At 39.5% G+C, this 27,725-nt stretch overlaps 2 protein-coding genes across 4 annotated transcripts in view; both read left to right on the top strand.

The window, feature by feature from the left end:
• Positions 1–6,037, top strand: part of LOC130920439 (protein AF-17-like) — a 43,096-nt gene extending 37,059 nt beyond the window's left edge. For 2 of the 3 annotated variants that reach the window (XM_057843661.1, XM_057843659.1), the window contains 2 exons: positions 3,262–3,483; positions 3,551–6,037. In XM_057843661.1, the coding sequence (XP_057699644.1) occupies positions 3,262–3,483; positions 3,551–3,586 (258 nt within the window). In that variant the 3' untranslated portion in view covers positions 3,587–6,037. The remainder of the gene's footprint in view (positions 1–3,261; positions 3,484–3,550) is intronic. The other variant, XM_057843660.1, reaches the window with a different exon arrangement.
• Positions 6,038–8,551: 2,514 nt separating this feature from the next.
• Positions 8,552–19,910, top strand: LOC130920559 (CDGSH iron-sulfur domain-containing protein 3, mitochondrial-like). The gene is made up of 3 exons (XM_057843870.1): positions 8,552–8,946; positions 13,823–13,939; positions 16,812–19,910. The coding sequence occupies exons 1-3, from the start codon at positions 8,878–8,880 to the stop codon at positions 16,998–17,000; spliced, it is 375 nt and encodes a 124-aa protein (XP_057699853.1). The 5' UTR covers positions 8,552–8,877; the 3' UTR covers positions 17,001–19,910.
• The last annotated feature ends 7,815 nt before the right edge of the window (positions 19,911–27,725 follow it).

Below are 27,725 nucleotides of genomic sequence, written 5' to 3'. Positions count from 1 at the left end.
ACGGTAAACCTCGTAAAACCACTGAAATGCTAAAACTGCATTTGGCACAGTTAAAAATATAACACACAATAAAACTCAACAGGTTTCTCAGTGGTTAGCACGTTCCCCTCACAGTTCTGAGTAAAAGGGTTCAATCCCGGGCTCCGGCCTTCCAGTGTGGAGTTTGCATGTTCTCTCCATGCCTGCGTGGGTTTTCTCCTGGTTCTCCCAAAAACATGAATGTCGGCCGATCAAACACTCTAAATTGTCCCTAGGCATGACTGTGTGTGCCTCCTTGTGCCCTGTGATTGGCTGGCAACTGATTCAGGGTGTACTCCATATACTACCCATAGTTAGCTGGGATTGGCTCCAGCGCCCCTGTGACTTTCGTGAGGATAAGCGGCTCAGAAAATGAATGAATGAATTAGTAGGTTTCACACATGCATTAGGCTGCTGCATTACATTGGAACAAGGCATAAATGAGAAACAGATTTCCATTGAAAAAACTGGTGTTTGTATTATTTTGATTTCAACAATAAATATAGTGGTGCAATATAGGAACATTTCCATAACTTCAGTTGAAGTTGTTCTCTTATTTATCACAGAATGTTTATTGGAATGCCTTAAAGTTGTTATATTTATCATTATTAAAGTATCCAGTGGGGCATCACAATACAATTAGTCATAATATGTTTAGTCCACGACCGCATACAGTGGTGCAAATAAGTATTTAGTCAACCACCAATTGTGCAAGTTCTCCTACTTGAAAAGATTAGAGAGGCCTGTAATTGTCAACATGGGTAAACCTCAACCAAGAGAGGCAGAATGTGAAAAAAAACAGAAAATCACATTGTTTGATTTTTAAAGAATTTATTTCGAAATAGGAGTGGAAAATAAGTATTTGGTCACCTACAAACAAGCAAGATTTCTGGCTGTCAAAGAGGTCTAACTTCTTCTAACAAGGTCTAACGAGGCTCCACTCGTTACCTGTATTAATGGCACCTGTTCTAACTCATTATCGGAATAAAAGACACCTCTCCACAAACTCGGTCAGTCACACTCCAAACTCCACAATGGCCAAGACCAAAGAGCTGTCGAAGGACACCAGAGACAAAATTGTAGACCTGCAACAGGGTGGGAGGACGGAATCTGCAATAGGTTAAACACTTGGTGTAAAGAAATCAACTGTGGGATCAATTATTAGAAAATGGAAGACATACAAGACCACTGATAATCTCCCTCGATCTGGGGCTCCATGCAATATCTCACCACGTGGCGTCAAAATGATAACAAGAACGGTGAGCAAAAATCCCAGAACCACACAGGGGGACCTAGTGAATGACCCACAGAGAGCTGGGACCACAGTAACAAAGGCTACTATTCGTAACACAATGCGCCGCCAGGGACTCAAATCCTGCACTGCCAGACGTGTCCCCCTGCTGAAGAAAGTACACGTCCAGGCTCGTCTGTGGTTCACTAGAGAGCATTTGGATGATCCAGAAGAGGACTGGGAGAATGTGTTATGGTCAGATGAAACCAAAATAGAACTTTTTGGTAGAAACACAGGTTCTTCTGTTTGGAGGAGAAAGAATACTGAATTGCATCCGAAGAACACCATACCCACTGTGAAGCATGGGGGTGGAAACATCATGCTCTGGGGCTGTTTTTCTGCAAAGGGACCAGAACGACTGATCTGTGTAAAGCAAAGAATGAATGGGGCCATGTATCGAGAGATTTTGAGTGAAAATCTCCTTCCATCAGCAAGGGGATTGAAGATGAGACGTGGCTAGGTCTTTCAGCATGAAAATGATCCCAAACACACAGCCAGGGCAACAAAGGAGTGGCTTCGTAAGAAGCTTTTCAAGGTCCTGGAGTGGCCTAGCCAGTCTCCAAATCTCAACCCCATAGAAAATCTGTAGAGGGAGTTGAAAGTCTGTGTTGCCCAACGACAGCCCCAAAACATCACTGCTCTAGAGGAGATCTGCATGGAGGAATGGGCCAAAATACCAGCAACAGTGTGTGAAAAGCTTGTGAAGAGTTACAGAAAACGTTTGGCCTCCGTTGTTGCGTAAGTATTGAGATGAACTTTTGGTATTGACCAAATACTTATTTTCCACCATGACTTGCAAATAAATTCTTTAAAAATCAAACAATGTGATTTTCTAGTTTTTTCACATTCTGTCTCTCATGGTTTAGGTTTACCCATGTTGACAATTACAGGCCTCTCTAATATTTTCAAGTGGGAGAACTTTCACAATTAGTGGTTGACTAAATACTTATTTGCCCCACTGTATATCGGTATCGGTTTGATATTGTTATCGGATTTTTGGAGTTGGACAAAATCTGGATATCAGTTTTCGCTTAAAAAGTCATTATCGGACAACTCTACTTACAATTCTTGTGTGTGAAACTATCTGCCGTTGAGCATGGACTTTAAATTAATTTAAAGTGGCATTAAAAAGCATTAAATGAGATTTGTTGATACCTGTTGAAACCCTGAAGAGTGACCAAAGAAAACAGCTTGAAAAAGGACATTATGTGCATTTTCAGCCATAGGCTGAGATTGAGGGGGGACAGGTGGCACTGACCCCCAAAGGTGGATGAAAAATTTTAATTGCATGTAATTCACTTATAATGAATTTAAAGGCGAAGTGCAGATTTTTTTTTATTAAGGCTTAATCTTCTAGTCAGGGTTTCGGAGTGGCTAAGCTAGCACGAGTCACTGGTGCCTGTTTAGAATACCAATAAAAAGCAACATATGTACGCATGAGAATCAATCAATAGTGATGGCTATGTTTTCAGGATAAAGTTATTAAAATTTACCATTGCATTTCAGTAATTGTAGCATGAACAACAACATTTGTAATCCAGCAGCTTTACAGGGAGCACGTTGTCTACGCAAGCAGGGCAGAGTGATATCACATAGTTTTTTAGTTCATACTCCACAGCAGACTGAGCACGAGTGGCCGAAGCACTCGTCTCTATTGTGGTCTCATTACGCATAAAAAAAGTCCTGCAAGATGAAATGAAATCCGTTAGTTTGTTGTGACATTGTTTTGGCCGCCCGCATGGGTATTTCGAACAATTATCTGCATTTTGAATTTATTTGACAATGTTTAATCTATTAATATTGTTTTTCTATTGGCATGTTTAGCAGGCACCATTGACACGCGCTAGCTTAGCCAGAGCCCTGAAACTAACAAATAACTGACCAACTGCACGGAATTTGTTGAAATCAACTCCAAAGTAAGTAATTTGCTCTATTCTGATTTTCTCAATTAGGAGCAGAGGGCGGTTGTATGCCAGATACTTCAGCAGCAGAGGCAGAGGGAGCTGCAGCGCCTCACACTGGCTGGAGCCCTCACGTCCACAGCAAACTCCTCCATATTGGCTCAGTCAACCAACCTGTTGCCCTCAGCGACCACCTGCCCCCTGCAGGGCAGTCAGGGAGGTAACCTCTTTGTCCGACAGGAGGGCAGCCTTCACAAGTCTGTGAGTGACAAGGCAAGTGTTAATCGTGATTAGCTATTCTCCTTTGGTGTGTTTGAGGTTTTAATAGTCTTTTTTTCAGGTTCCAGGAGAGAAGGGGGGAGACAAGAATGGATGAAACCCCAATGATTCTAAACCATCTCAATCTCAAATGAAGATATTGCTCCCCCTGAGGAATAACTGAGGTCAGTCACCACACGTGACATAAGGACGTCTATTTCTACTCTCTTCTTTAATGAATGTATAACAGGATGGACATGAGGGTGAGGTTTTTGGGTATGGAAGTAGTTTTTATTCGAGGTTCTCTCATGTTTTATACAGGCAGCTTTTCAGGGAGCACGAATATAGTGGTCTCTTCTTAAATTGCACTAATTTCTTAGCTAGGCCAGTGGGCATGCTTACGTGGACAGTCCTTCCTCGCCCTGACAAGTGGTCTATGTTTTTGGTTTAAAGTATAATCTCAAGCACTGATCTTTAATGAACCATTTCCATAGCTTTTTTATTTCAACTTGTTGGCAATTAAAGACAGAATTTCATCCACTTGTGAGTCAACTCACACGTTTGTCTTCCTGTAAATGTCTTCCTGTGGTCACCATACCCTGCATTTCTTCCAGGCATCTGCTTTATTCTATTATTTTCGATCACGTGAGCCTTTCTGTGACGTTTCCTACTTTCCTGATGGGACAAGTCAAAAGTCACAACAATTACTCCATGTGGCCAGTGACGTTTCAAGGTTAAGCTAGTTATTACCTCAAAATTTTCTGCCGTCTTTTTCTATGCTGGGTTCCATTTTGTGCTAACTCTTTTTTACTACTTCCACCCGATGTAAACAGCCACAGAAAATGTTGTCATTTACTATGTCTTTTACTGCTGTGTAAATATCCCAAATGTTCCCCACAACTGGCATTAGTAAGTCCTTCAATTTATTCAAAACCAGAAAAGTTTTATATCTTTGTTGTTGCTGTCGAGATTAAGAGGACGAAACCAAACCTTTGGAAGTTGTTGATGTGAATTTTTTTCCACCCTGAATAAGTGCGCACTTTTGCATGTTAGTAGTTGAATGAGCTATTTACTGTAGTCCTTTTTTTTTTCCATTATTATTTAAATGAGAATTGGCACTCATTTTATATATACTAGTATATATATATAATATAATTTAATGTCTGCTGACTAGCTGTTCTTTTAGCAATACTGGATTGATAATGCCTTAATGTTGCTAAACATATAGAGAGAAAAGAGTTGTGCTCAAAGGCTCAATCGCTCACTCTTTGATAGTCTTTTGTATGATTATTACTGGTATTAGTATTACAGATACATGGAGGGTTACTGATACAGCACCCATCCTAAACCCATTTGTATACATTTTACAAATAACCAATTTCATGAAATGAAACATGTGAATAACCTGATCGTGGTAACTACAGTGTAATTTTGTTTTTCAACTGTCATTTTTAGTTCAGATACAATGTTCTTTAGTTGTTTGTGCTTCAGAAAAGTACTAGTTGCAATGAAGCCTGCACAGTGGTGTCCTCACAAAGGATGTTAACTGTAAAATGCTGTCACAATAGTGTGTTTTAGTGCTGTTACATGCAGTGGACTCATATTTGCTACTGGCATTACGTTTCTTGGCATAGGCTGATGGAAAGCGTATTTCCCCTGCTACATGTTCTTCTATTTTGTAGCTCACAATTTCATGTTTTATATCACAGGAAGGGATTTTTTTTCTGTAGCAATATTGTCAGGGGTCTTGTTTTATCTCCGCTTAGATTTTAAATATCGTCTGCCCCGCGTGACATCAAGAGTGCTAGTTAGTTTTGTCTGTAGGTGTCATAAAGCATAAAACAACTCACTAGGAGGTGATTAAATATTGTAGCAATGACAGAATGGGAATGTTTATTTTGTTGATTAAAAAAAAAAAAAAGAGCCAACCTTAAAAGTGGGGCTTCTATAATTTACCAAGTACAATACGTGTGAAGTCCTGACAATATCCAAGGAAGGGAGCGGTACAAAGGGTTTTGTTTTATTTCCTAAATTGCACTGGGGCACTGTGAGCCCAATTTGTTTCATTGTACTTTTGTTTGATATGGAGTTGAACTTTTTTTGTGTGTGTGTGTAAGACACGTTCTTTAAAGCTTTGAAGTTTGGGTAACCAAGATATTCCATGTTATGAATGTCGTCGTACAGTGTATCTTCAGTGTTACAACATTAGCGCACCCCTCTCACGATAAGGTTTAATGAAGAGCAAGTTAGTCGTTGGCATCAGAATTGCATAAGATGCAGTGGTTTGACAAGTATATCCATAAATAAAAAGTTATAATTATGCATGATTTTAAATGCATAGTTCCCTGGCAAAGTTAAATATCAATTTTTAAATAAGCACCTAATTTTAATGACATGCCTGGTGTCATTGTACAGTGTATTTGCCTGAGATAATTCATCAAAAATTCATTTGACACTATTCAGATTAAATCCCTGTAAAGTATTTTGATACTTTTGTGTGTAAAATGAAAATGACGGATGTATACATTTTTTTCTTTTGTCAATAAATGTATTTTACTGATTTGTTTAACATGTTCTCTTGATTGACTTCTGTCTTTTTCTTTTTCTGGCACATCATTTAATTCTGGATTTAAGGGTTTTTCCATGAATATCTTCCCGTCAACACATCTTAGAATAATCATTCATTTAGGGAAGCTTAATATCTTGTCTTGGATTTTACATCTTTTCATTTTTCAAATCTTTTTCACAATTCCTCAAAAATTTACTGATTTATGAGCAAAATCAGCATGACGTTAAAAGCCTTGAGCTAGAAGTCATCAGCTAGAGAATGTAAATCAAAAGTGTGGCGTGTATTGTAACGCGTTACATTTACTCGATTACATTTACTTGAGTAACTTGTACTTCTTACAGTACTAAGACATACTTTTTACTTACTTGACTAGATTTGTGAAGAAACACGACTCTTACTCTGCTACACTTACTTGGGCTACACTAGTCGTTACATTTTTCCTTTTTATTCTACAAATAAGATTTTTCTTTTTGTTTTTGCCAGCGATGCCAACAGTTGGGTTACCAGTTTCACCAATGAGGCGTGGCAACAATATTCACATGACTCTATTACACCAGTCGACTCAATCTTGTCGTTCTATGATCAATCATGTGGCATCTTCAAAGCACCTTAAAGTATTCAAAGCACCTTAAAAAGTTTTTGACATAGGGTGCTGCCATCAACATGACTTGAAAGCACAGCTTTTAGACTCTCCCCCAGTTTTTATTTGGCACCGACTGATCACAGAAAACCGGAAATATGATCCTTTTCATTTCAAAATGGTAAATGTTTTCTCCACTAGAGGGCACTCATGGTTTTTGGACGAATGATGCTTCATTTATGTATTTTTTTTTTCTCGTCGGAATTCAATGATTTTTTCTTTTTTCTTTTTTGTATTTCTTTGGCTTAATGTGGTTATGTACTATGTTATAGTACAGTATGATAATAACTGTTCATATACACTGCTGGCCAAAAGTATTGGCACACCTGCAATTCTGTCAGATGCTCAATTTCTCCCAGAAAATGCATTTACAAAACTTTGGTAGTTATATCTTCATTTATTTTGCTTGCAATGAAAAAACACAAGAGAATTTTAAAAAAAAAAAAAATCATCATTTTACACAAAAATTCAAAAATGGACCGGACAAGAGTGTTGGACAGCTTGAACTTGTTTGGATGTTAGTCGAGGTTCTTTATCTACCATCCACACAATCTTTCAATGAAATCTCTTGTTAATTTTGCTTTTCCGACCACTTTTAGGGAGGTTAGCCACAGTGCCATGGGATTTACACTTATTGATGGCAGTAGACACAGGAACATTCAGGTCTTTGGAGATGGACTTGGAGTCTTGAAATTGCCCATGCTTCCTCACAATTTTGCTTCTCAAGTCCTCAGACAGTTCTTTGGTCTTCTTTCTTTTCTCCATGATCAATGTGGTACACACAAGGACACAGGACAGAGGCTGAGTCAACTTTAATCCATTTTAACTGAATGCAAGTGTGATTTAGTTCATGCCACCACCTGTTATGTGCCACGGGTAAGTAACAGGTGCTGTTAATTACACAAATTAGAGAAGCATCACATGATTTTTCAAAGGGTGGCAATACTTTTGTCTGGCCCATTTTTGGAGTTTGTGTAAAATGATAATGATTTAATTTTTTCCCCATTCTTTTTTGTGTTTTTTCATTGCAATTAAAATAAATGAAGATATTACTATCAAAGCATTTGTAATTGCAATCATTTTCTGGGACAAATTGAGCATTATCTGACAGAATTGCAGGGGTCCCAATACTTTTGGCCAGCAGTGTAGATAACTGTGCGGAGAAAAAAAATAACATGAAGGAAAATCAAACATCTTAAGCATTTGCCCACAATGTTACTCATCACTTAATTATTCTTTTTACCAAATACTTTTTTACCTGTACTTGAGTACATTTTTGGGATGACTTCTTTTTACTTGGGTAGTATTATTTTTGAAGTAATGCTACTCTTACTTGAGTTAAATCTTTGGCTACTCTCCCACCTCTGAAAATACTACTTTCATATCTTATGTATCGTATAAAACTAATACTGAACACCTTATTTTTTTTTTAAATTGATCCTTGTTTTTTTTTTTTTTTTTTTTTTTTTTTTTTAAAAAAACGACATAAAGTAAAAACTAAATCATTTAGTCTAACAACGCCCTCCGGTGGTCGAGTTATAGAAGGTTTGACAACCAACCTATGGGACTTTAGGTGTGAATTTCGTTTTATTTTTTATTAAGATTCTGTTACTTTATAATTGTACTTATAATTATTTAAAAATACTGTAAAAAAATACAATAGTGAATAATAATCAAATAATTATAACAATGACTTTTTTTTTGCTTCATGAAAGGTTAAAGGTATTAAGAGTAAAAAAAAATAAAATAAAAGTTTTATTTATTTATTTATTATTACTAAGAAGACAGACTTGCTCAATAAAGGGTTAAATTACGTGCCCATTCACTGTCCCTCTTTTTATTCTACACAAGTATTTTTTAACTTCGACTTGAGTACAGAGTTCTGGTACGTATATTTAGGACGGAAATATCACTTCTTTTTTCTTTTTTTTTTTTAAGACCATAGTTGGTTACAAATAGAATAAGTATTCCAGAGTGAACGAGAGATTTTGCTTGCAATACAGTTTGCCGCGTTTGGGATTGCTGGCGGAAGTGTAGACTGCAGTATTGCAAATGCAAAGTAGGTAGGTTACGTATCTGTAGTTTGTTTTACATTCTAGAGCCAAGCCCATTTCCTTTCAGACAAGCACAAAAGAAACGCATTGGAAGTTTACTTGCCGAGTGCCAGCCTGCTCCATACTTTGCACTATTCCTTAGCGACATGAATATGGTCAGGCGGGGACTACAAACATTTAGACGACCTCAACCGCTGTTACCTGCCTTTTCGCTGGTAAGACTTCTCTTCAACTCCTTAACAAGTTAAAAAAAAAAAAAAAAAAAACTAGAGAAGTAGGCCTGGCTGATGTGTTTACAAGTACAGTGCCACCTTTTATGGTTTGTTTACATTGCTTAGAAATTCATCAGAATTTTGCTGGATTAGTTGGTACTAGTCTTGCTAGTAGAGAAACCAGCATATGCTGGATTTCGTAGCAGGCTATGTTAATAATTAATAGCAGCAATAAAATTAACTTACAAGATATACAGTGGTATGAAAAAGTATCTGAATCTTTTGTAATGTCCCACATTTCTGCATAAAATCACCATCAAATGTGATGTTCTTTGTCAAAATCACACTGATGAAAACACCTGTGTCTGCTTTAACTAAAACCACCCAAACATTTATAGGTTTTTATATTTTAATGAGAATAGTATGCAAACAATGACAGAAGGGGGGTAAAATAAGTGAACCATCACATATACCTGTCAACCCGAGGCCATTGGCAATCTTACAAATAGTGGTGTATGCCCTTACAAATTGGTGACTAATCTTACAACGTTTTATATAGACCCTACTCACATGACGTCACAACCACGCCTCCGCGCCATATTGTCCGTCAACTCGTCGTGTTGACGCATTACCGCTACGTAAATTCCTCCTATTATGGCGTGTTTTTCTGCTCGTTAACATTAATAAACAAAATGGTGAAGGCGTGTGTGGCGGTTGGTTGCAATAACAGAGAAGATAGACGGAGAGACTTGAAGTTCTACCGTATTCCGAGAGACCCGGAGAGGAGAGCGAGATGGACTGCTGCACTTCGACGAGAAAACTGGGCTCCAAACGATTACCACGGATTATGTAGTAGTCATTTTATATCTGGTAAAATGCATTTAATAAATATTTAGAGGGTTTTGGGCTGACAACCACAATTAAGATCATTGCGAGGCTAATCGCCGACAACATACAGTTTCAAATTCAAGATGCTTATTTCTTCCACCATCATTACATTTTGAATAATATTTAGCTGGTACCAAGTGAAAGAAGCTGGCCTCATCTACGGATCATCAGTTAAACAGGTGTGTCCAAACCTTTTGCAAAGGGGGCCAGATTTGGTGTGGTAAAAATGCGGGGTGCTACCTTGGCTGATTTACATAGAACAATATATTTAAACACATTTTAGCAAGCCCTCTGTGTGTCACATTTGCTTTATTATTTTTTTTAATTCATAATTTAAACAGTCTCGTCTTTGTGGCGGTCTCTTTCGACACTCGGGCTCTTGCGAAATACTGCTGCTGTGAAATTAAACTAGCTTCAAGTTGCTATAATTTCTCGCTGCGTATCTTCCCTGTAATGTTGTCGTACATGTCAGCGTGTCTTGTTTGGTAATATCATTATCGCGTCACATCAAACTCTTTGAAAACAGCGACTGTCTCTTTGCAAATGAGGCAGACACAGTTGTTGCGTGTTTTATTGAAGAAATAGTCCAATATCCAACTATCCTTGAAGCGTCGGCCATCGCAGTCAACTTTTTTTTTTTAATTGATTGTCGCCATTTTAGAAAATTGGAAGTAAAGGGTCACACGGGGTAATGTTGCTTAGAGTGCTGCTCTTAAAGTTTTTCAAACTTTCGTGAGAATGGGCTGATTTTGTGTGGACAAGATAGTTGTAGCTATCAGGGTAGCAGATGTCAGGCAGAGAGGGCGAAGACAGCGGGTCGAAAAATATCGATTTAGGCATCAAATATGGATCTGGCGAATGGATAGACTGAAGCTTTTCCACATAACACCTTTTATGCAACGCATCCAATGAGTTTACAGCGTCTGAAAGCACCGGCGCTTCCATGAATTGCAGTATAAATTGCACGACAAATTGAAACCATTGAGAATACAGATAAACAATGACAGACAATATGGCGGCCGGATACAGCGACACGTCATTCTGTTACGTATGTGAGTAGGGTCTATAGCGCGCAATATGAAACAAAAATAAAACTACATTTTTAAAATAATATGAATTTATTGGTAATATTGTCACATATAACAATCAATCAAGTCAAGATTTTGCCGATTTAGGAGTATTTTAGATAAAAGGTTACTTAAGTTCGCTAGGAAGGTTCACTACAACAGAGCCTTTCTGAGAAGTCTGCTGCTTTAAGATGGCAGCTATTTACCAACGCCGGGCAAGTGTATCATTTCGCATCTATTTCATAAACGTGATGTCTAGCATAGCATCATGTGGGCGTAGTTTGTAGGCTGTCGGCTACAGTCAGGTATTATTGGAGCCACCTAGGCTAGCATCGCGTTTGCAACGGCGTCACAACTCCCCCCTTCCCACTCTCGCTCTTCTTTCTCCGTGTCTCTGACTTTTCTCACTTCATTCAACCAACGTAGTAACGCATAGTAACGCACATTGTCTCGTTGCCTAAACGGTGACAAAATCTGAACGGAGGGGAAAAAAAAAAAAAATGCACGAAAAACTTACAGATTTTGAACGTACGATGTACACATTTGAAAATCAGTGCTCAATTGTACAAATTACGCCAAAACCGTACAACTTGGAAGGTATGATCATATATAATATTTCTTATCCGGTGTGTGTTTTATAGTGGGCAGGGCAACTTTAAACCACTCATCAGTGATTGGGCACACACCTGACTAAAATGTTTGGTAAAAATTGGTTTCAATTGCTCTTTAAGTCTCCTTAGGCAGAGGGTTCACTTATTTTCCCCCCTTCTGTCATTGTTTGCATACTATCCTCATTAAAATATGAAAACTTAGAAATGTTTGGATGGTTTTAGTTAAAGCAGACACTGTATTTTCATCTTTGTGATTTTGACAAAGATCAGATCACATTTGATGGTGATTTTATGCAGAATTGTGGGAAATTCCAAATAGTTCAGATACTTTTTCATACCACTGAATGCTCGGATAGTAGTTTAGCCTATGCTCGTACATACAGGCATCCCAGCTGTGTATGTGTGCGCGTGGGTGCGTTTCTGTCTTACCTAGTGGAGAAGTAGACGCCATATCCATTTTGACTGAATTTTCCAGCCAGGAACATTTATATTTATACATTGAAAGTTCTCTTTTTTTTTTTGTTTGTGTGTTTGTTTACCATCATTTTTTAGGGTTAACGTCATTAGTGGAGCAAACTGAAACTCCGCTCTCTGGCGTTTCATGGTCCACATTTTCAATCCTTGGCTCTCGCTCAGTAGTTGTTGCTGTTTTTGAAAGCTTAGGTTTGGAAAAAATAACAAGGTCCTGGAATGAAATAACTTCGGATGTAGAGGTACCACTGTATAGACCCCAATCACCAACGTCACACAATGACGTGTCGCTGTATTGTGCCGCCATATTGTCCGTCATTGTGTGTCCGTATTGTCATTGATCATAGTTTCTAAAGGTGGATTCACTTGCAAATTATGGAAGCCCCGGTGCTTTCAGACACTGTAAACTCATTGGATGAGTTGCATAAAAGCCGTTATTTGGAAAAGCTTCGGTCGATCCAGTCGCCAGGTCCATATTTGATGCCCAAACCGATGTTTCCTCCCGTCTGGTCCCGTCCCGTGCGTCAGAGCTCGTCCTGAGACAACAAAATTTCCAATCATACTCCAGTTTATGTCACGATGAGTCGGGGACCCAAAATTGGCACTGGCCCGAATATAAACCGACATTTGGTCAGCTGAGCGTCACCGTTGTCACGATTGTAAAATGAAACTTGATCGAAAAAAAATAGCTGCCCCGCGTGAAATGTCCCCCCTGACGGGAACGCTTATTTCTAACGCTTTATTGACGTGAAAACATCAAATGTTTTCATGGACGCATTACAGTAATGGATTTACGACTGTAAGATCATTTTTAATTAATTAAATTACACAAAATATTAGTACTGTATTTTTGTAACAAATCGTGGACTGGGCCACATAACCATCTTTGAACAGAAATGTATTAGTCTACAGGTTTTTACGACCATATCCCAATGACAATCAAACAGGTATGACATTTATTAGTTGACGCAGAGTAAAATAATTAATATTCATGGTACAAGAAAGTAGTTTCCGTGTGGGCGCTCCCGTCAGGGGGGACATTTCACGCAGGGCGGCTATTTTTCGGCACAACACCTGTTGTTGCCCTCACCTTCTTGCTGTGCGACAGTGGTGACGAGCTACGTAGTCTCCGTCTGATGATGTCTGCGATCGTGTTGGCATCATATTGATGTTTTCGCCTCTGTCTGACGACTGTCGACACAAACGCATCATGGACCGAGATAAATAAACCGTGCTGCTTTAGAGATTTGCCCTTTTAACAATGGGCACACAGCAACTACTAAAATGACCGTTTATCTTCTCTGTTACTGCAACCAACCGCCACACATGCCTTCACCATTTTGATTAATCAATGTTAACGATTGTCAGGAAGGTTTTTGGGTTCGTTTACTAGGCGGTGATTCCTTAGACAAGCACAAAAACACGCAGTAATTGGAGGAATGTACGTAGCGGCAATATGTAAAGACGATAAGCTGACGGACAATATGGTGGCACCAGTCGGGGGGGCGGAGTTGTGACGTCACGTGATTGGGGTCTATTGGAAAGTCAATTATATGCAATGACATTGTAGGCCACCAGGCGAGGCTATTCCTCCCCGGGCCCCCTAGATCTCTGCGTATGGCCTCAACCTACACAAAGTCAAGTAAAGTGGGCTGCACAGGCCCACATTTCAGGAAAAAAAATGACCACTTCCCCTGATCTAAACCTAAATCTCATCAAACGAGAAGGCAAATGCACAAAGTTAATCTACTTAAAGAATAGAATTTGTTGCTTTTATACTGTAGAATCATAATAGAAATACGTCTACCTATTGCTCTTAAATTAAACTGTCATCTATTACAGGTGCACATTCGCCCTGAGTCCACGCAACCGATCCCTGCAGCTCGGCTGCCCTTTAGGGTGCGCCTCCAAGCTGGAAAACGTTACGCTTGGTGTGCATGTGGACACAGCAAGAAGCAGGTTTGTTTGTGTTAACTACATTTTGCATTGCAGAGGCATGCCTCCCAAAAAAAATAATTGCTCATGTTGCATACAACGACAAAGTGAAAGTCAGGGTGAACAAATTGTGCTAATGAGTACCAAGTAACAACCTCTGGTGCTCATTTGATAACCAAACAACAATGTTATTTGCATCCCTGACTATTGAAGTCTTTTTTTTTTTTAGGTACAAGTGTATGGAACCCCAAATGGGTCAAAATTGAATAAATAAAAACAACATTTTAAAATAATTACCCTTTGATGAATAACAGACAAATTGTGTATTATGGCCCTTAAAGTGTAAAATAAGGTAATTATGAAAAACATTTACAAGGTAAAAAGTGTTTTTCACAGTCATTTTTTTCATAATGTCTTTTTCGACAATAGCCTTTTTATTTCATAATGTTGTTTTCCAGAACAATGAAGTGTGTGCTGTTAATCAAACGCATAAGGCGGAGTCAGTTAAGTGATTGGCTGGATGGATTGTGGAGTCTGGCTATTCGGTTTAGTTTGTTGTTTATTTTGTTGCCGATGCCGATCAAAAATGACGTAATGACAGTGTTCCAAAATTCCGCCCTCCCCACACAAAGAGCGTCGAGTCGCCAACACGGGACTGAAAGTCCTGAACGTGTCCAACCCAGGTAATTACCGGGATATCTCCCCATGTCTGAAAGCCATGAGGAGTGAATCCCGCGTCACCTTACGCGGGAATTTACCGGGATATGTCTGAAAGGGGCTTAAAATGCCTGTGACAGCATTAAAAAAAAAATCCTAAATAGCATTATTATGTGAATTAGAATCATATTTTGAGGCGATTCAACTATATACAACAATTTGGCAAAGCGCAGATGACGAGAAATTAGTCTTTTATTCTGCCGTTTAGCCCTGCCTGTCATTATAGCGCTCTAGCGTCCCCAGCTGAAGGATGATGTCGGTAGGGTCACGATTTCATCTGATTTACAATTCAGCCCATTGAGGGAGAATAATTCAAAATGAGGAAAATGTGACTAAGAGAGCGGCAAAATGTCATTGTTTCAATCTCTCTACGCCAATATTTTTACAGGATATTCTTTTTATCTTAAGTATTTTTCCCAATTGCTAAATAAATGATTATGACAAATAACAGTCTTGTGCTAAATGGAATATGAAATATTAAAAATGCATTTATTCAGTACAATATACAAAATTACTCCATAATGGTCAAAACTGTTGACTTCTTGCACCTCCCAAACGATATTTTATGCCACCGGAGTTTGTCCGGCTTTTGTCGTTTTCACTGCCCCAGCTTCAGCGTAAACAAACCAGGAAGCATGACAGCTAGCCGACATGCTAACCCGAACCTAGCAGCATTTCCAAGTTTTATTCTTGCCTTTCAAAGCGAAAAATCACACAAAACTACCCTGGATCATATCAGACAACGGCGGGGTTGTCGACTGTCTTCACTGATCGGCAACCCCGCCGGCGGCAAGCAAGTTGCAGCTAGTCATCCCCCTGCTGCGGGCAGGCGCGCTTGTTTGCCGGGGAAGCAGCTGGAGAAGGATTGCCGGACAAACCGACCGACGTCTGAGGAGCGCGTAGCTGGCCGATCCCAACCCAAGGATAGTGTTCTATTGCTGGGCACAGGAAGAGGGTAGAGGGAGCTGGAAGTCTGGACGATATGGAGAACCGCACGAGCATAAGCCAAGTATAGCGCTCTCCCGGCGGGCACCCGAAGAGGACCGAGGGGGTTATGCGACAAGCTGCCGGTCGTCGGCGGAGTGGCCTTCTCGGTGGACAGGAAGCGTTGTCACCCACAAAATGCAAGCCACCTCCTCATTAAAACGTGTACCATTATCCCAGTATTTGACATAATACAAAACACGATGTTTACTCACTTCCTCGTAAGTCCAATGGTCCCACAGTTGTCGGACTTGTCTTCTCCGCAGTGAACGGGAATTTTTGAAACCCAAAAAGGCTCACACGCCTCTCTCTGGTGCAGCAACAAAACCCTGCAGCACATTTGGCTGGCGTGATTTGAAAAATAAATGAATCCGCAAAATCAGCTGAATCCGCAGTCCATCTGCATGCTATAAAGTAATGCTGTATTGTGAGATGCTGACCCGGGTGATGTCACATTACAATTCCTCCTCAGTCCAGGAAGTCACTCATTTTCATGGCACAGGATTTTAAAAATTGCATATATAAATCGATCACTTCCACACACATCCAAGCGGTCCATTTCATTCCGGAGCATAAAATACCGTGTGAAATATGAAATAAGCATGCTTTTTGCTGTCATAGGTACTTTAAGTTTCGTCTCCTTCCACGTATGTTCGATAAGATTTTGATCAAGGCTCATAAAAGGCCACTTCAGAATTGTCCCATGGTTTGCTCTACTTAATTTAAGCTGTGTCTTGCATCATTATCCTGCTTCAAGACACATAACCTGCGACTGAGTGGTTTTGAACACTCAAAACCAGTCTTGTGCCCAAAACCACATCTTAAGCATCTTGATCTTGTCTCAATTCCGAAATGTCACCCTCAGACTAGCCGGCAAAGCTCTCTCAGGATTTTCTGTAAAGATCAGCATTTTAACTTTATTAATGTGATTGTTACGGGGGGGAAATGTGTTTAATAAAAATAATAATACATTAAATTTTGTGGTACAGTACTGACATTGCACCACCCCTAGTGTAAATGACTGCAACCTCAACAAGGTTTAAAAATATGTTTACAGAATAAAATGGTTTCCTAACATTTACTCAAGACTTTCAATCCGTGACAGTAATTTCATGTCACAATTGTTTTTTTTTTTAAAGCCATTTAACCTACCAGGTGATTTCCTTTCTTGGCTTCACTGTTTTTTTTTCCTCAGCCTTACTGTGATGGAGCTCACAAGACCAAAGCGCCAAACATCTCTCCACTCCGCTTTACCCCCGATAAAGACAAGACTGTCATGTTGTGCGCATGCAAGCAAACGGCAAATGCTCCTTATTGTGATGGCTCACATTTCAAAGTCATCTACAATGATATGGTGAAGTCTGTCAAAAGAATGTTTAAATGATCGAACCTGTGCGAAAAAAAATACTGGTGCATGTAGTCAGAATTTTTGCAGAAAATGTGCTTAGTTTTTCCACTACCTGAGCATTTATGCTGGTATCACCTCAAATTTGGATTAAGTTACTTTTTTTCCTTTCTTTAAGAATCATATCCAACCAGTGTTGTGTATCATGGCCCAAGCATATCTTTACACTATATTTGTAATTAAAAGCAAGTTGTTTTGGAAGTAACTAAATGTCAATCCCAAATCCAATTAAATTGGGATATTGTGTAAAATGTAAATTAAAATACAGTACAATGATTTGCAAATTCTGTTGGATCAACAATTAGATACACTGTAAAGACAAGATATTGTTTTTCACGTTCAAACTAATCAGATTTGTTTTTTAGCAATATTCGGTCATTTTGAATCCGAGGCCTGCAACAACTTCCGTAGACATATCCACGTCACAATACACTTGATGTAGTGATGCCTGTTTTTAATTGAATCCTGCCCTGGGAATCCAATATCGCAGGTATTCAAGGTTGTAAAGGATTTCTAAATCATTTGTTTTTCTTTGCATTTTACACAACTTTCAAGCTTCATTGGATTTGGGATTTGTCTTTCATACCCCATAGACTTCATAACGTATTGACGGGGCGCAGGGCTGATTCATAGGGGGCCTATCTCCGTCAAAGCTGACCGAGTGGAAACACAGACAGAGCTTTTTCCTTTGAAAATTCCTTTGAATAAATGCTTAAATCCCTGTGTGTTCTTATATATATGTATTTACATATATATATATATATATATATATATATATATATATATATATATGGACGTAAAACAGTGTCAATTCTTGGTTAAAGGCAAAAAAATATGCAGTTAGCGTTTATTTTACTTAAATATTGCAAACTATGATGCTAGTCGGTAAGCAAATTAGCGGCTGCCATGTGTAAACAAAGAGTTTTTTTTTCTTCGTTATATTCTTGTGAATAAATGCTTAAACCCCTGAATTCTTTATAGATATGGACGTAAAACAGTCTAGATTCTTGGTTAAAAGCAAAAAAAAAATGGCAGTTAGCAGTTATTTTACGTTAATATTGGGAACTATGATGCTAGTCGGTAAGCAAATTAGAGGCCGCTATATGTAAACAAAGGGCTTTTTAGGTTAAATTCTTGTGAATAAATGCTTAAATCCCTGAATTCTTTATAGATATTGACGTAAAACAGTCCCAATTCTTGGTTAAAAGCACAAAAAAAAAAAAACGCAGTTAGCTGTTATTTTACGTAAATATTGCAAGTATAATTCCAATGATGTAGCTGCTAATTTCTCCCATTGATTTTTTTCACGTTTCAAAATGCATGCATGGTACGAAAAATATAATAATGACCTTGAATCCTCGAAGAAATCACTCCTGAGACAATCCTTCCTGTTTGTATACAGTAGAGCTTTGGTACTTTTTCAACCTAAATCCGGCGTTAGATCACTGCATGTGACCGACTGCTAATAAATGAAGCGGCGTGTGGGACGGCCCTCTTCGGGAAGACGTGACGCAGTGAATTGGGAATCTGTCATGTCATTAAAATTAAGAAGTCTATGCATACCCATATTGCAATGGGCCAGTACCATTTGCACCGGCACTGCCCTCTATCAACAAAGCTGCAGCTGAATTTGTTGGGATAAGATTGATGTTCTTTGATCAGTGTATGTCTAGTTTGCAATGCAAAATTAAATTGTTACTTTGTTTGTCAGTTTAGTGTTTGGTACTATACATGTTTTGATAACACTAATCAGGTATATTTATCCTGTAAATCCACTGCTGATTTTGTTTTATTGTTGCATAAAGTTGTTTTTCACAAATAACTGTTTGTGATTTTTCATATAGAATATGTTTATTAAATCTTGTTTTATTTCCATTCGCATCGCCTAAAATTATTTTGGAATATGTAAACCATTCTAATCCAAAATGGTGAAGGCCCTTTTGAATATTTTGACCAAAATTCTTGATCTACAAAATCAGGACTAATTTCCTAGGATATGAACAAGCACTTGCTCAAAATACCATCATCCAGTGACTTTGGATTCATAGCTTCAACTACTGGAGTGTTTATCAGTTAAATGTACTCATGTATAAGTATTTGGTGAAAAGAATACTCATTGAGCAACATCGTGACTAACCCCTTACAATGTTTGTGTTTTTTTAAACAATGCTATTTTTTTCTCCACACAATGTCATCAGTATGAACTGTTATTGTTATATTGTACTATACCCTATTACATAACTACATAAGGTCAAAGACATACACAAAAAAAGGCAAGAGAAAAAAATGCACAGAAATGAAGCATTATTTGTTCAAAGAGCATGAGTGTCCTCCAGTTGAGAAAACATACTGTATGTCCAATTATGAAAATAAAAAGATAATATCTCCAGTTTTCCGTAGTCAGTCGGTGCCACATAAAAACTGGGAGACGGGTTCAAATCTGTGCTTGTGTCAAATACTTCATTTTTTTCCGGTGCTTTAAAGACTCCATGTAATTGAACAGGCCGATGTGATCGATAGAACGGCAAGCTTGGGTCTGATTGGTATAATGGAGTCATGTGGGTTTTTTTTTTTTTTTTTTGCGACATCATGAAACTTGTAGAGCCCCTGCTGGCAAAAAAAAGTAAAATATAATATGTGGAATAAAGAGGAAAAATGTAACGACTAATGTAGCACAAAGTCGCGGAAAGGAGCGTTTCTTCTTCACAAATGTACTCAAGTAAAAGTGAAAAGTATGGCTTAGTAAAACTTTTTCTCAAAAAGTTGCGTAAATGTAAGTGAGTAAATGTAACGCATACCCACCCCTGGTTAATGTAAAGTGCGTTATAAATAAAATGCATTATTATTATTATTATTATTATGGCCTAACTTTTTGATGGAAGGACTTAAAGAATGGCTGTTTCAGCATTTAAGACGTTATCACTGGTCATGAATGATGGTGATATTTGTAGAGATAAATAATGTATTTTTTTAGTTGGTATTTGGTATCTGGAAGGACAAAACCCTTACACAACACATTGTAGACCTTTGACTCATTTTCACTAAGCAGGTACAGTATCTTTATACAGTGCTGGCCAAAACTATCGGCACCCCTGCAATTCTGTCAGATGATGCTCAATTTCTTCCAGAAAATGATTGAACTTACAAATGCTTTGGTAGTAATATCTTCATTTATTTTGCTTGCAATGGGAAAAAAAAGAAAAATCATTATCATTTTACACAAAAAAATGGGCTGGACAAAAGTATCGGCACCCTCAGCCTAATACTTGGTAGCATAACCTTTAGACAAAATAACTGTAAACAACCACTTCCGGTATCCATCAATAAGATTGTTACAATGCTCTGCTGGAATTTTAGACAATTCTTTAGCCAACTGCTCCAGGTCTCTGAGATTTGAAGGGTGCCTTCTTCAAACTGCCATTTTCAGATATCTCCACAGGTGTTCTTTGGGATTCAGGTCTGGACTCATTGCTGGCCACTTTAGAAGTATCCAGTGCTTTCTCTCAAACCATTTTCTAGTGCTTTTTCAAGTGTTTTTTTGGGTCATTGTCCTGCTGGAAAACCCATGACCTCTGAGCGAGCCCCAGCTTTCTATTACTGGTCCCTATAATTACGCTGCAAAATTTGTTGGTAGTCTTCAGACTTCATAATGCCATGCACACGGTCAAGCAGTCCAGTGCCAGAGGTAGCAAAGCAACCCCAAAACATCAGGGATCCTCTGCCGTGTTTGACTGTGGGGACCGTGTTCTTTTATTTGAAGGCCTCGGTTTTTTTTTTTCCTGTAAACGCTATGTTGATGCCTTATCCCAGTAAGCTCTACTTTTTTTTTCATCTGACAGGAGAACATTCTTCTAAAACGTTTTTGGCTTTCTCAAATAAGTTTTGGCAAACTCCAGCCTGGCTTTTTTATGTCTCTGGGTCAGAAGTAGGGTCTTCCTGGGTATTCTACCATAGAGTCCCTTTTCATTCAGATGCCAACGGTTAGTACGGGTCGACACTGTTGTACCCTCGGACTGCAGGACAGCTTGAACTTGTTTGGATGTTAGTCGAGGTTCTTTATCCACCATTCGCACAATCTTTTGTTGAAACCTTTCATCAATTTTTCTTTTCCGACCATATCTACGGAGGTTAGCCATAGTGCCAACGGCTTTACACTCATTGATGACTCCACGCACAGTAGACACAGGAACATTCAGGTCTTTGCAGATGGACTTGTAGCCTTGAGATGCACATGCTTCCTCACAGTTTTGCTTCTCAAGTTCTCAGACAGTTCTTTGGTCTTCTTTCTTTTCTCCATGCTCATTGTACACACAAGGACACAATAGAGAGGTTGAGTCAACTTTAATCCATTTTTTTTCTTTCAAATATTTTTATTCAAATGTATATAGACAAATGGAAAATTACAAACAAAATAGTCATGGAAATGTACAACAAAATATAAAATTAACGAAACACAAAACCAACCACCCACCCACAACCCCAACTGTCCTGTGTAGTTATATTATTTAGGCAAACCATACATAGCAATAGTGGGATACTCGCAGTGCATCACAAATCAAGGCTGTTGTATTAATGTACCTGTATGTATATGTTAATATCTTGGCCTTTACAGCGACTCGAGGGCCATCTCCGCACATCTAGGCATAGCTCATACCATAGATCTAGGCGTAGATTTAGGCTTTGTTTGAGTGTTGTGGAAATAATCCAGAAAAGGGTCCCACGTCATATGAAAACTTCTCCTTGACTTAGCCATGGAGAGGCGCAGCATTTCTAATTTGAGGCAAGACATCACGTCACGAAGCCATTGGTCAAGCGTTGGCAGGGCAGTACCCTTCCATCTTAATAAAATTGTGCGTCTGGCCAAAAGCAAGGCAAAAGTGACCAAGCGGTGTTCTTTGAGGGACAAGTGACCATTATCTTCACCAAACATACCAAACAAAGCAAGGATAGGATTGATGCTAATATTCTTATTTATTATTGTGGACAGAGTTTGGAAAACATCGTACCAGAATTTCTGCAATTTGGGGCACAGCCAGTACATGTGTATCAATGTAGCTTCCCCCAATTTGCATTTATCACAGGCAGATGTTATGTTCGGATAAAAACTGGAAAGCTTAGCTTTGGACATGTGAGCTCTATGCACCACCTTAAACTGGAGAAGGCAGTGCCTAGCACAGATTGATGATTTATGTATAGAAGACAGTATGGAATCCCACAGATTATCAGGGATGTGCCCCAAATCTTGTTCCCAAGCCACTCTTACCTTCTCAGTCGCTGAACCCACTGACAAGGATATATATTTATAGAGCTTCGACAGCGCACCTTTGGGAAGTGGATCAAAGGAAAGATAACGGTCGATAGGATTGGCGCTGGGTAGTAAAGGGAAATTGGGCACATTGGAGCTGACATAATGCCTGACTTGCAGATAACGAAAAAAGTGGGTCTTGGGCAGGTTATATTTCTCAGTCAGTTGGGCAAATGAAACAAACTGTCCCTCTTGAAACATGTCGGCAAACGACTTGATACCCTTATCATGCCATATCCTAAAGTTATAATCAGAGGAAGAGGGAATGAAAAGGTGGTTGGCGGCAATCGGACTCAGGAGAGAGAATAGTTTGTAGTTAAAGAATCTCCTAAACTGGATCCATATCCGAAGGGTATGGCGTACCACTGGATTTAATGAGTTTGTAATATGACAGTCGAGTGGTGCCGCAAGAAGTGCGGGAAGGGAGATGTTCTCACAGGAGTCTAGCTCCAAAGACGTCCAGCCCGGGCCATCCAGTTGAAGGAAAAAGTGAGTCCAGAAAGCGATGCAACGAATATTGGCCGCCCAATAGTAGTGGCGAAAGTCCGGGAGCCCCATACCGCCGTCCTTCTTGGGTCTCTGTAGTATAACTTTACTGACCCGAGGCCTTTTGCCTTGCCATATGTAAGAGGAAACAATGGCATCTAAAGAAGCAAAAAAGGATTTTGGAACCAGTACTGGAACATTCTGGAATAAATACGTAAATTTCGGAAGTATGTTCATTTTTATTGAGTTTATGCGTCCGGCAAGCGTTAATGTTAAAGGAGACCACTGTGATAATGTTGTTCTAACCTGATCTAAAAGAACAGTAAAGTTATCTTTTAGTAGATTTTTGAATTTCCGTGTAACAACCACTCCCAGATATGTAAACTGTCTCTCTTCAATTATAAACGGGGTGCTGCTATGGTCCAAATCCGAGGCTTCTCTATTAACTGGAAGTATTTGACTCTTAGATATATTGATCTTGTATCCGGACACTGAGCTAAATTGCTCAAGCAATGAGAGAGCAGCTGGAAGAGAGGTATCGGGATCTGACACATACAGAAGGAGGTCATCTGCGTACAGAGATACCTTATGCTCAGTACCCCCTCTCCAAATACCAGAAATATCCTGGTTGTTCCGAAGTGCAATTGCGAGCGGTTCAATTGCCAGGTCAAAAAGGATGGGACTTAGTGGACAGCCCTGGCGGGTTCCACGACCCAATGGAAAGGGCTGAGAGCTTATATTATTTGTTTGAACTCTTGCAATGGGAGAGACGTATAACAATTTTATCAATGCTACAAGTGTTGGACTGAGTCCGAACTTGTCCAGGACCTTAAACAGGTACTTCCACTCGACCCGATCAAACGCCTTTTCAGCATCAAGTGAGACTACACATTCAGGAATATTACTCGGGCTTGAGTATAAAATGTTAAATAGCCGGCGGGTATTAAAGAAGGAGTGTCGATTTTTAATGAAACCAGTCTGATCCTGTGCTATGACTAAGGGGGCAACTTCCTCTAACCGGTGTGCCATTGCCTTGGCAAAAATTTTTGCATCTGTATTCAACAAAGAGATTGGTCTATATGAAGCACAGAGTGTGGGATCCTTTCCTTTTTTAGCAATGAGAGTTATACGAGCCTCATACATAGACTGAGGGAGTGAGCCAAGCCTGAGAGACTCAGAGAAGACCGCGACAAGGTGCGGCGAGAGTAGTGCTGAGAATGTCTTAAAGAAGTCTGACGATAGGCCATCAGGACCCGGCGTCTTTGCAGATTGCATGGATGCAATAGCCCGGGTTATCTCCACCTGGGACACCGGACCCTCCATTTTCCCCAGTAATGTTGGTGGGATGTTTGGGATGGGTAAAGGATCAAGAAAGGCCGCAATAGTTGCATCATCATCATCACCAGCGTTCTTGTCAAATTGCGAGGTATAAAGCCGGGAGAAAAAATTTTTAAAGGTGTCATTTATTTCAGTAGGATTGAGAGTAATATCGCCATTGTCTGTTTGAATACGTGTTATAAATTGTTTTGCTTTTTGGCCTTTTAATTGGTTAGCTAGCAATTTCCCAGTCTTTTCACTGTTCTCATAGTACACGCTTTTATTTTTCAAAAGGAGGTTTTCTGTTTGGTACGTGGTGAGGAGGTCCAGCTTTGTTTTCAATTCTAAACGTTGGTTAAGTAGCTCTGGGGTTTGATCACGAGCATACTGATGATCAATCTCCTGAATTTTTGATATCAAATCTAATTGGTCCTTTTGCGATTGCTTCCTCAGACTTGCAGTAAATGAAATAATTTGCCCTCTTATATATGCCTTAAATGTGTCCCAAACCAGAAGTGGGGATATACCAGCTGTACAATTAATTTCAAAGAAGAGGGTAATGTGTTCTTTTATGTAATTGACAAACTGGGGGTTTGAAAGTAAAACAGGGTTGAAACGCCAGTGCCTCAGAGGCCGGGGAATGTCAGGAAATGACATTAACATCACAATAGGGGCGTGGTCGGATATGACAATGGCTTGGTATGTGCAGGAGTTGACCGTAGGGATAAGTCTGCTATCAATAAAAAAATAGTCAATTCTAGTGTAAGTGTGGTGAACACTGGAAAAAAAGGAGAACTGTTTTTCTTTAGGGTTAAGAAACCGCCATATATCTGACATCCCAAATTCAGTAAGGAATGACTGAATGCATGATGCAGATCTACTGGCTACTCCTGTTCTGCTAGAGGAGCGGTCAAGACTCTGGTCCAGCCAGCAATTAAAGTCCCCCCCCAGCACTAAATAATGTGTATCTAATCCATTAAGTAGGGGGAAAAAGTTGTCAAAGAAGCAGACATCATCCGTATTCGGCGCGTAAACATTAGCTAGGATAATTTTTGTATTAAATAGTTTCCCGGAAACGATTATGTATCTCCCATTTGGGTCGGATGTGATGTTGTCTGGTTCAAAGTGTATATGTTTGGCAACCAATATAGAGACCCCCCTTGCCTTGGCCTCAAATGTAGAGTGAAAGTGCTGCCCTGCCCATCCCGCCATAAGCCTGAGGTGCTCGGACGCCCGTACGTGTGTCTCCTGTAAGAAGACAATGTCTGGTTTAAACTGCTTTAGATGATTAAATACCTTCTTTCTTTTAATTGGATGATTTAGGCCCTTGACATTCCAGCTTACAACATTAAGATCCCCGTTCATATATTGTCTAATCTGCAGAGTATATAGGTACTGACATAATATAGTGTAGACAACCTGCGATAGCACTGCCACATAATTTCAAAAAAAATAGAAGCCCTTAAAGTGCCAAATTTAGAGCATGAAAAACTGCTCCTCCCTCCCAATTCCCCAACCCATTTAAGGAAAGAAAACACAGAAAAAGGAAAAAAAAAAAAAAAAAACTTCCAAAAACCCCCTATACAGATAGCAACAGTGAGTTGCAAGCTCTTCCTAACTTCACCTATACTATACATGAACTTCCTATTCATTTAACCTCATTCCCACTCCCATATATGCAACAGTGCCCCTAAATTCGAAGTCCCCACATAACTAATTATTCTGCCCAGCATGAAAAGCTGTAGGGAAGATAAATTATACTAGTAATAACAATAAAAGCATCAGCCGGGCTGAATTGTTGGCATAAGAGCCGTCCTTCAAGTAGTAAATGCAAACAGAGGAACGCCATACCTAGAATAAATTAAGGATCGGCGTGTCAGCCAATTGTTCCGAAAGGAAAAAAAATAGAAATGAATAATAATAATAAAAATTGAAAAAAAAAAAAAAAAAGAAGAAAAAAAGTGACCTAATTAAACACTGTGGCTGACACCGTTAGCTCGATATGCTAACGCAACATCAGGAGGCAGTCAAAAGTCAACACGAAGATCAACTGAAATAATAGCGTTTACCACTACTCTCCAGCCGAGGCTCCTGCCGCATTGTCACGGTGAGCTTTCGAGAATGTTGTGGCCTCACCCACAGAAGTGAAGAACTTTTTCCTCCCGTCCTTGGTCGAGATCCGCAGCCTGGCTGGATATAGGAGCGCTGGTTTGTAGCCTTGTTGATACAGCCTCGACATCACCTCCCGGTAAGCCCGGCGTTGTTCCACCACTTCAGGGCAATAGTCATCGTAGATGGCAACCGGTGTTCCTCGGTAGAAAAGCTTGCCTCTCCTATTTCGGGCTTCCCGTATAATCAGTGCCTTGGTCTGGTAGTGGTGGACGCGTGCTATCACCGTTCTGGGCTTGGATCCTGGCGCTGGCTTAGCTACAAGAAGTCTATGAGCCCGATCGAGCTCCGGGGCATCCAAGAGAGTCTCTTCGCCGATGATTTCCTTCAGTAGTTCGGAAAAAAACACTGTGGGCTGAGTGCCTTCAATCGACTCTGGGAGGCCGACTATTCTTAAATTATTACGGCGGCTACGTGACTCAAGGTCGATGGTTCTGGTTCTTAGCTTGTTGTAGCCGTCTTCCATAGCCGCGCATTTGGCTTCAAGCGCCACCATTTTTTCGCTTAGCTCGTGGGCATTCGCCTCGAGTGAGGAGATGCGGTGCCCGTGATCAATAATAGTCGTCTGCACGACGTCCAGTTTTGCCTCCAGCGGTGCGATGGCCGATTTAAATTCTGCAGAAAGTGCAGTCTTATGCTCTTCGAGTAGCTTCGTAAGAGCTTCCATGCCATCCTCGTGTAAGGCTTGGGCCGGCGTGTCTCCCTTCTTTCTGGTTGCTTTTGTTGCCATGTTTAAAATCCTTTAGGCTGAAATCAGCAAACAGTCAAGCAGTCATCAAGTTCATAAAGAACAAACAAACAAACAAAAAGGGTATATGAGGCTTGAAAAAGCGAAAATGTGTAGCGGTGGATGGGAGCTCGCAAAATCCACGTCTATTCCATTCGCGACCCGGAAGTCAGACTTTAATCCATTTTAACTGGCTGCAAGTGTGATTTAGTTATTGTCACCCCCTGTTATGCGCCACAGGTAGGTAACAAATGCTAATAATTAAACAAATTAGAGAAGCATCACATGATTTCTCAAAGGGTGTCAATACATTTGTCTGGGCAATTTTTGAAGTTTTGTGTAAAATGATAATGATTTTTTTTTTTCCATTCTCTTTTGTGCTTTTTCATTGCAAAAAAAAAATTTATGAAGATATTACTACCAAAACATTTGTAATTGCAATCATTTTCTGGGAGAAAGTGACCATTATCTGACAGAATTGCAGGGGTGCAAATAATTTTGGCCAGCACTGTATGTTGTTTTGATTGGTCATTATTGCATTACAAATTCCTTAAATTGCATTGCATTGGTTCATAACAAACCAAATGAACGTTCATATTTAAAAAATATATATACATATATATATATATATATATATATATATATATATATAATTTCCTTAAGCATGCTGTAAGATTACTAAATCTCTGTCGTTTATGAA

This window comes from Corythoichthys intestinalis, chromosome 8 (genome assembly GCF_030265065.1).
Source record: "Corythoichthys intestinalis isolate RoL2023-P3 chromosome 8, ASM3026506v1, whole genome shotgun sequence".
Taxonomy (NCBI): domain Eukaryota; kingdom Metazoa; phylum Chordata; class Actinopteri; order Syngnathiformes; family Syngnathidae; genus Corythoichthys; species Corythoichthys intestinalis.
The sequence above is the reverse complement of the archived record's forward strand: the minus strand, read 5'-3'. Positions and strand labels throughout refer to the sequence as shown.